The sequence below is a fragment of the Cantharellus anzutake genome, assembly GCF_015039405.1.
Source record: "Cantharellus anzutake strain C23 chromosome Unknown EI90scaffold_84, whole genome shotgun sequence".
NCBI classification, from domain to species: domain Eukaryota; kingdom Fungi; phylum Basidiomycota; class Agaricomycetes; order Cantharellales; family Hydnaceae; genus Cantharellus; species Cantharellus anzutake.
Window position 1 is genome coordinate 334,940 of NW_024067034.1, and position 9,515 is coordinate 344,454.

Genomic DNA, 9,515 nt, shown 5'->3' on the forward strand with positions numbered 1-9,515 from the left:
TTTCCATCCTCCATTCAGACGGAACCTGGAACAAGTCCAGTAGTTTTTCGGATAGCCGTCGTGGGGGCTCTTCCCTTTGTTTCCCTTTGTCTGCCTTTGGGGCTTGACTTGGGGACGTGAGGGGGGACTCCAGGGGATAGTGGGGCCCTGGAGTTTCCTGCGACTCTATCCGATCAGCTTTTTGGGCTGATCGTTCGGCGCTTACACGTTTTTCGCGCAAGTCGATCACCTCGTGAGGAGGTGATGGATCTTCCCCAGCTTGGGTTAGATCGGTATGTTGTGGAGTTCTGGGGGTATTTCGCCCCGCACTTACTCCACATAAGTTTCTAAAGCCTTCAGGGACCAGCCCTGAGGTGGTTGCTATTGCCGGATCATGTTGATCCTCATCGTCGTCTGACGACGGCTTTTGGTTTGAATCTCCCTTGATGGGAGATTGCGGTTTCTTTATAAACCGCTCATTTCTTTTTAGTGTCGCTGCAGATGCGACCTTGCCCTTGCGGGCGTGTTTAGGCGCCATAGGCGCTTCCGAGTCAGATGTTAAGATTGTGTAGTTGTGGGTTGTGTTGTAAAACACACCTCATGCACTTAAAAAAGTGTGAGGTCTTAGGGTGGCTCAGCACACAAGGCCGTAAGTGATACAAGATAGTGTATTTTACAGTGGTGTGTAAGCGGTTCCCTGGAGGTTCCCACTTGCCCACGTGACTATGTGTATCTAATTTACATGTGACTCGGGGTTCAGGGCTATTTCCCTGACACTAATGGACAGTTGCGCCGGGTCTAACAGCCTCAATCGGCAGGTGTTTCACAGATGGGAATTGGGGCCTTCACAATCGGCAATTGGAAGCCCATTCCATAAACTCAGAATCAATTCTAATAGGGGTAAGACTGAATTAAATATAGTATAGGTAGAGGGCATCGAGCGATGCACACATTCATGACCTTAAATAACTAAGCACCCATTTTGGGAGACATCCATACCCCATTATTGAATGGATTCCCACAGGGATAAGAGTGGTCAAACAGGTCAATATTTAGTGCAGTGCTCTTCTGTGTGAGCCGGTTTTCATTTGAAGTTGTTTTCACCGTGCACATGCTTGGACATGTGCAGTTTGGGTGGACACATCTGGGTATTCCAGATTTTGCTGATTTGCTGAGTTTCAGAGCACCCAGCGGCTATCATACATATGCCACCAATTTTAATGGAACCCATCCACACCATTCTGTGCTTTCATTTGCAACTGCTTTCACACTCTTAATGTTGGAGAATATAATATGTTCCCAATAGTATAGAGTTTAACAGCCTTATACCAGCATGGCTCAAGGGCGAGTAGTGTATGGATGCACGCTAGAGGTCCTGGGTTCGATACCAGGCTTGTCCATGATTTTATGTCCTTGCCACATGACCTAGATTTGAAGCCATTTGAATTGGAGCTCCGGATAAGTCCAGTAGTCGCACCGGATACAATTTCAACACTTAACTGTCAGGGCACACACCCTGACTAGCCTGGACCCAGACCTGCATCCAGACCCGCTTCCACCCACCATGCTTCCCACACACGTGCATGCTCCACATGCCACATGCTCTGCACCCAGTTCCTACCCCTTCATGTGACTTCCGGGTATCCCCAGAAGTTTTCCTGATATGGTGGCCACTGTGGGAAGATGAGAAGTTAGCTTCCTTCTCATCTTCTTACCCACAGTAGGCAAGTGTACATTACTTGCCTTTATCTTATTGATCTTCTTACCCACAGTAGGTTGTGCCTGGATAGGGCTGGTTACACCAGTATGCTGTGGACCATAGGGGAGGGTCATGGAGACCTGGGAGTCAACCCCTGACATTAACACTCATACAGACAACTTGTCAATTCATTAACTCCATCCAAGACTCGCTCGCATTTGAATCAACTCCATGCACCCTCAAATATACAGGTGCATATCACCCTGTGAGCAACCAAACCATAGTTTCCATGGAGCTTCAAATGGCCTCTCATTCTTAACTGCTGGAGGCTAATCAAATCACTGCAGCATGACCGAATACAATGTTGATTGCAGTATATAATTCCTTCATACAATGAATAAATGCTGCACCTCCATGACTCTCTGGTACTTATATATATGTATACACATCGATGGTGATGCAGATCATATTCATGGACATGCTGATGTGTATCATCAATGAGGGGTCGACATTCTTTTCCACTGATTTCCCCAATTCCAAGGATTGGAGGGCATTAAATCTATATGTTTAGCGAAGATAATCGCCTGCATGTAGTGTTAGAGACCAAGCCAAGTGTAGTACATCCCGCCGCCACTGCCTGCAAAGACTACCCCCGATAAGCTGAGATAAAACAATTATAAGGTTGTCATATTAGAGCGAAATCCACGTGTTTGTCAGGGCACACCTGCCTGACCCAGGTCCACCTGGACCCACCCGGCCACACCACACCCGCTCCCTGCTGTCCAACCCTCTCCCTCCTCCCTCTCCTCCCCTTTTCCTTTCTCTCTTTCTTCCCCTTTCTTTATCTCATTCCTCCCATCTTCCTTTTCTTGTTTATTTCCTTCTATCTACACGGACCACCTTCCTTTGTATCAATGTACTATTGACCCATCCAGCCCACACACCCCGGACAGCTTCCCACTGTGCCCAGCACGTGCGCATGCAGTGGACGCTCTCGGGATCCCCCATGGGGATACCCAGATGCTTGCAGCTGTCTCTGAGGGTGACGTGGCACTCATCATGTGACTCAAGCTGCATGTACATAAATGTACCTGAAGTGGGGGCCAAAGAAGTAACCTTCTTCTCACATTCTCCACTTCAGGTAAGTAGTATAGTTTTCCCTTTTAATAACAATAACACATTCTCCACTTCAGTCTAAGTGGCCAGGGACTGCTGTCCCTTCCCGGACCTGCCAGTATGCATGCCCGGTTCGCACCCCGTGAGGGCCCTTCTGCCAGGCGATACATCTGGACCCCCTCTACCCCAGATGCATCCCTGACAGTGTTGAGCATATAGCCTGTCAAAGGGCCTCCGACTATTCATTTAATGATGTGATGCAGATTAGACAAGCTTGCTACCAATCAATGCCATTAATATAATAACAATATTAAAGAGACAGCGGCATTGTTGCTCAGAGATTCCTGTAGTTCCGAATCAGGCCGTAGAGGTCATGAGAGAAGGTATTAAAGGAAAAGTATGTGATGGTGGACAGGGAGAAACAGCAGACAACCAGGGGAGACTACTGTACTGGCATGACCAACAACCGGTCATGCATCACGCTGACCCTGCCAGTCAGCGTTTTTTTGGAATTTATCACACATCACACAGGCCTGCCGGCCCAATGTCTGGTGTCACGCACTTTGAGTAGAATATAGTGGCTGTGCAAGCTTTCAATTCAAATGTTCCAACTACATTGTTAAAAGCGTGTCTGTCTCCAGATTTCTCACCTGTTTAAGCTGCTTACCCCATCCCAACTCACCACTACCAACTTCAGACCCAACTGCCACAGTGAATTCTCCAATGGATTCTGCATTGTCCTCTTCAGCAGCATTCCAACTCAACTGAAGGCCACCATTCACGTCGGCAAGGCCATCAGGCAGGGTTCCGGTGTCGAGATGTTCATAAACCTCCTCCAACATCACCTCCACATCATCCTCTATGGCTTCTGAGAATTGTCCTTCATGTACTACCGTAGTAGAGTTAGGATGAATCCCACTGTCACCAGTAGGATGCTTGCGAGAACAGCCTGTAGCAACCAATGAGAAATTTGGGGGTGTTGTTGTATGTGATAGTTTCCTCAGCACAAGCCGCAATACGGCTGGCAAGCACAAATCCATCCATAATACCGGGCAGAAAATTTGACATGAGAATTTCCATTTCAAAATTCAAATATTATCAAATTCTCTCGGATATAAGACAGAAAACCCGTTGTCCGAGGGGCAGTTCTGGCCTCGGCCTGTTGACTGTCACGCATCACTCAAGCTTGCCGGTTGGATGTCCGGCGTCACGCTCCAAACTGGATGATGCGTGACCGGTTGTTGGTCGTGCCAGTACAGTAAATCAGACCATTTTTGAACGTTCGAACCAAAGCCCAAGATCCAAGCCCCAGTCTCATATGATTTCGAAGGGGTGGGTCAAGATATTAGAGAAGCAAGCTGCATTGTACGATTAGAATCTAGACGACGTTGCGCGAAACCGGCTTAAGTGTCTTCAGGATGGAATCCGCGAATTTCGAGATGCAACGCTGGACCGTACTCCTCTTCCTACTGAGTCCCCTGCGGAACGCGACGAATCTCTCTTTCGGGATTTGCTGAGCCGCTTTCGTGGAAACAAAACGAAGAGGTGGGTAACCATGAAGGTCACGAGCGGGGTAGAGGTCAAAATGAGGATAACCCATTCCCTTGGCATAGATGGGGCGTATGTCGTCATGCGCACTGCTGTGATGCACCGCTGCTGATGGGTATAGATCAAAGTAAGGATAATTCTTCCCTGCAGTGTAGATGGGACGATAACCGCCAGACGACTGAAGATGCTGAGCAGTCGCATTAGTCAGTCAATCAGAAAGAGATTTGAGGCCAACATACGTTGTCAACACAGTCTGCCTCACTATGGACCGCATAGCGCATTCCGGAAGGATAAGTAGAGCTGGTCTGGAACATCCTGTCAACACTGATTGTAAGATTTTGTTGGGATGCAAGGCAGGAGTAAAGCCAGGTGATGCGAGAATGAGAAATCTAGACGATCTTCGACTCGTTTTATGGTCAGAAAAGCCCTTTAGTGCGTGGTCCGAATCTGGATTGGTCTAGTCAGAATCTTTATGAGACTGGAACATGGTAGTGTCAAAATTAATGTGTGAGAAAGACATATTCGGAAGTTCGGCATTCAACATATGTATTCTTCGTGTGGCAAGTTGGCAAGAGGAACCAAGCGAACTGGAAGCCAGATTTGTATCTGTAGGGGACTTGGCGCCACGGGCACTGATCACCTTAGGATTGCGTGAGCCACTGTTAATTGCGCGCGTGCGGGAGAATGCTCCAAATCGTCTTTTCCCTCGGTCAGAAGCGTCTGAAATGCGTTGCATGCAACAGAGCTAAGTACATACAGTCAAAAGTCCAATTACATCGTGACACAAGTCAAGAATTAAAAGGAAGGACAAATACTATTATCATTAAATAATATCATCGACAAGTATTGCCAACATATAGAGTTCAAGCGGGGGAGCAATTGCCTTCGGATATGCAGCCAGGTAAGTGCTGGATCATCTCATCGAGAAGAGGAAATTTTACCATAGAAGTTGCCGAACGATTGCGTATTCGCGTTAACAGAGATCGATACTGCTGGCGATGTTGGATAGGGCTGTCATCCAGATTGACAGCCCCTCGCCGGGTGGGCAGGGCATCAGTAAGTCATTGCGGGTGGTCGAAGCAGGTACGAACACTTGTAATGACCGCTCCTTCTAGATCCGTAGTAGAACCACACCCAGCCACCCAGCGTGACGGGGAAGTCGACATTGCCTTGAGCCGTGCAGGTTTGCATATCGACATCCACTTCAACATTGGCTGGGCCATCGCAAGTGACAGTGTCTTGAACTGTGGTTCGAGCATCATTCGTGGTCTGAGTAGTGGAACCCTTGGTGTTGGTGAGATCGACAGAAACAGTTTCTGGTGAATTGAGAATAATTTTCGCGGGGTACATTGTGAATGTATAAAGCCGCCTACCGGAAACTGAGAAAGAGAAATCTGCGGTTTCTGGAATTCCGATCGTAACCCCAGCAGTGAACTGGGTCGAGCTACCGAGCTGAGTTGAAGCTAGGATAGGGATAAAATGGCGACATTAATGGACGCTGGCACATTTCGACTCACTCTCAACTGTGGTCGAGGCACCCTTGATTAATATTTACTTGTGCAGAATTGCTACCTGTAGCCTAGGAAATTTATGAATTTCTGTGATAAAGCCGGAAGTGGAAAGACTCACAATGTATCCAGTGAACTTGGTGCTTGAGCGCGAGCACGTAGGATCTGAGCTCCAGTTCGCGGTAAACGTCATCGGATCCGGGTAACATGCTTGCGCGGGATTACCAGGGCACCGTTTCGGGTTAACAAGCGGTTCCAGCGGTACGGATGAATACACAAACTTCAGGGGGATTCACTGCTATAGTGTCCCAATCACCACCCCAGTTGGCCGTCGCATAGTTCTGCGTCAATGATGCAATATGAATCGTCAAGGTACAAGTTCGTGTTTACAAACACTTGCCTTGGCGTCCTGAAGGGCATCGCCCATCGCGTTCAGCTGATCCAGAGTGATGCTCTGGCACAAACTCTGCTGACGGATATGGAGGGAGCTAGAGTTGTACGCTGCCTTAGCCTCTTCCTCATTCATGTGGGCTGGGACGCCAGGCCGCCTCCGTAGAGTAGGGAAAGCCAGAGCGGAGAGAATGAGAGCCGGGGCAATGGAAAAAAGCATATAAATAGTGACCAAAATCAACAGGGTCGGTGGTTCTGGTAAGGACAAGGCTGAGACGCGTTTGCTGAGAACTTAGAGCCTTGGCTCCCCCTTCCCATTTTATATACATCAAAATGACCACCGGCTCGAGCACAAGCACGACTGTTGTTGAGTGAGGAGGCAAACAGTCACCATGGGAGCTGACTCGGGCACTGACTTTATAGCGAGTGACAAACAAATCTGCGCGTCCGATCTGGGTGAATGACCCAGATGGTCATATAGTTAGCCAAAATTAGCAAAAAATCAATGGCGAGTGCTCACTCTTTCCTAACTAGTCAATGAGCTGCGTTCCTTTGGACGCGCAGATTTCTCTAACATTCTTGTAGCCTCGAACGCAGCGTTGCGAAAGGCGCGCAATTGAATCATATACCTAAAAGCTCAGCCAAGGAAGACAAGTTGCGTGGGCGCATCATGTGGCTGTGTGCTACAGCTAGAGTCACTGTTCACGCCGCATCAAGCTTGATCAGGCTTCAGGGCGGTTCAGATCTCCGCCCAGTTGGTTGGTGATCACTTCTCAGGACACGTCTCCTTTCCGCCGCTTCTAAGAAATGTTTCGCGAAAGGTATCTTCCTTTGCTCGGGTTCTGAAGGAAGGCACCCCGGCGATGCCAGCATAACCAGTGTGGAAGTGACTGGTGACTGTTGCTGTAACAACTCGATCTGCCAAGAGCTTGTTTTCCCTACACAGTTGCCAAGCCAAGGTTGCCCATGACGCGAACAATCATTGGCGATGTACAAAGGCAGGCAGATTACTAGCTTCTATTATTGGGTACAGAGGCAAGGGATAGACAATTCGTCATCAGACTTCGTGAACCGCGTACAGCTCCAGTCCTTCCTTAGTTGGTCGATCTTACCTTTCATCCATAGCTCCTGTTTCTTGCCGGTATCATGTGCACAGTCTGCCTAGGAATGCCTTTTAATTGTCGCTTGCTCCCACTTCCTTACGTACTTCTGGAATCATTACAGCTCCGTGTTGACTTGGGTCGCCGTCCTTCTGCACTTTAGGATCCCTTCTATTTATTCTCTGGCCTAATTTGCTGCCTGACACTTTTGTTTTTTCAGTGCACATCAGTATGACGTGATGGCAGAACCTGGTGCGCAGCAATAGGAATTTATTAGAATTTAAATTGTTGGCCGAGCCAAGAGGCTTTAATCTGTTTAGATACCGGAGCCAATTGTAAGATCTACCACTTATGAGCACATTTGACCCAGGAGATAGTCAGTCGCGGAGCGACGCGTTGAGCTATGGCATAAGTCGGGACCCCAAGTTGCGAGTTCAATGATTGGGATAATGTCGATTTCGAGTCTGTTGAGCGAGTGTATGGAAACAAGAGACGAGTTCAACGATGAGATCGTACGAAGAGGACCTGAACTCATGACTGGAACGAGGCTAGGAGAGAGCAGCTTCGTGTTTTGAGTCTAACCGAGTAAGACTCAGAACTGTTTTATGGTCAAATTGCAGCGCCCGCAATAGTCATTCAAGCATCATAGAGGTTGTTATCCCATTACTGAAGAGGCAGCTCCAAAGTTTTTGCATGGAGAACAAGAGGAAATGTTGCACATCCCTCCGCGAGTTTCCGTCGTCAAGTTGGGCTTCTCCTGATGACGGGTGTGCCTGTGAGCTCCGGATAACGATCAAGGGTATAGATCGAGGTGTGAAGGAGTCGCCCCCAAAGGCACAGCGGCCCTAGCCTGGAGATTGTACGGGACTGATCTTGTACTAATGACGGTACCCTGGCGGGAGCAGAACCGAATTTGTTTTCAACACATCCGTGTGACGAAGGAAGGGGCTGGTCTTATTTTCGCATTCTCCCTTAGCTTGATGTATGATGTGGCCTTCACTATGTCTGGGACTACACTCCCACGTTCGGACGACCCCACTGTACAGGGGCGGAAACCCAGCACCAAATAAATCTGCTAAGTACTCTAAATATCGACGGCGAGGAAAGATGCACATGCAGAGGACAAGAGAATGATTCACCTAATTGGAGAACAAAATTGCATAGTCATACAAATGCGGTCCTCGATATGTGTAAATCAAAGTGCACATGGGACAATAGCGTGAGTGTATTTTGACCGTCATCGATGAGAAAAGTTGTTCTCTTGATTAAAGATGGAGGCTATTCTACCCCACTCTAGTGCTGCCTAGCGACGGGATCAAGGGACTTCAGGAGGTGATAGCAGACCGCGCAATCTTGCCTGAGCTAGAGGAAGATTTGCGCTTGTCGGCTAGACCACAGAGATGCAGAGAAATATCGTGTACATGAGGCAACTTGGTTGTCGCAGCAATTCGGGCCAATTATAGGTAGAACGAGAGGATGGTGTTTATAACCTTCGAGGTACCGACCCAAGAGCGAGGAGGCGATGAATATATCGACTAATGTCCCTCAATCCTTGGAATTGGGGGAATCGGTGGAAAAGAACGTCGACCCCTCATGGATGATACACGTCAGCGCGTCCATGAATATGATCCGCATCACTACACGCCGGTACCGGGATGTCCGTTAGCCCCATAAGATCGACTATTAACTGATGGAGTGGGCCGTTGAAGGCACGATGTGCGTATGTACCAGCACCGGAGAACTTGAGATTCATGGAAGCGCAGCATTTAGTCATTGTCATTGGACATAATATTCGGTCAAGCTGCAGTGAAGGTGTGATTCATCTCGGCAGCCTATCTGAAGCTTCGTGGAAACTATGGTTTGGTTGCTCGCAGAATGATATGCAGCGGTATATTTGAGGGTGCGCGGAGTCAGGAATCGAAGCAATCCTTCCGAACGAAGTGAAATCTGGCGTGAGCAGAAAGCACAAATGACGGATACGAGGTCCCTCAAGCGCGTGCGAGTTTCGGGACAGGTTCCATTAGATTGGGGGCACTTTCAGCATACGTATGATAGCCGCTGGGCGCTCTGGTGGGTTGAAGCTCACAAATCAACAAAATCTGAAATGCCCAGATGTGTTCACCTGAACTGCATATGCCCAAGCACGCACACGATAAAAACGACGTCGAGTGAAAA

General features: G+C 48.4%; 3 protein-coding genes across 3 annotated transcripts; all 3 read right to left on the reverse strand.

Moving 5' to 3' along the window:
• Positions 1-3,348: 3,348 nt before the first annotated feature.
• EI90DRAFT_3132162 (uncharacterized protein) lies at positions 3,349-3,862 on the reverse strand (the record flags this gene model as incomplete). Its single annotated transcript, XM_039064454.1, has 3 exons — positions 3,349-3,384; positions 3,445-3,743; positions 3,802-3,862. The coding sequence occupies 3 exons, from the start codon at positions 3,860-3,862 to the stop codon at positions 3,349-3,351; spliced, it is 396 nt and encodes a 131-aa protein (XP_038910259.1).
• A 141-nt stretch (positions 3,863-4,003) lies between these two features.
• On the reverse strand, positions 4,004-4,860 carry EI90DRAFT_2612991 (uncharacterized protein). The gene is made up of 2 exons (XM_039053335.1): positions 4,582-4,860; positions 4,004-4,529 (listed from the first exon to the last, which is right to left on the reverse strand). Exons 1-2 carry the CDS (start codon positions 4,654-4,656, stop codon positions 4,173-4,175), a joined length of 432 nt encoding a protein of 143 aa, XP_038910260.1. The 5' UTR covers positions 4,657-4,860; the 3' UTR covers positions 4,004-4,172.
• Positions 4,861-5,395: 535 nt separating this feature from the next.
• On the reverse strand, positions 5,396-6,460 carry EI90DRAFT_3020592 (uncharacterized protein; the record flags this gene model as incomplete). The annotated part of the gene is made up of 5 exons (XM_039057526.1): positions 5,396-5,805; positions 5,860-5,881; positions 5,972-6,060; positions 6,098-6,191; positions 6,245-6,460. 5 exons carry the CDS (start codon positions 6,458-6,460, stop codon positions 5,396-5,398), a joined length of 831 nt encoding a protein of 276 aa, XP_038910261.1.
• Positions 6,461-9,515: the final 3,055 nt, after the last annotated feature.

What these genes read in the sequence shown, in the direction of transcription:
- EI90DRAFT_2612991 (XM_039053335.1), bottom strand. Translation starts at nt 4,656, where the DNA reads ATGTTCCAGACCAGCTCTACTTATCCTTCCGGAATGCGCTATGCGGTC. An exon ending in AGGCAGACTGTGTTGACAAC is followed by an intron (nt 4,530 to 4,581) that starts GTATGTTGGCCT and finishes GCGACTGCTCAG; the next exon opens with CATCTTCAGTCGTCTGGCGG.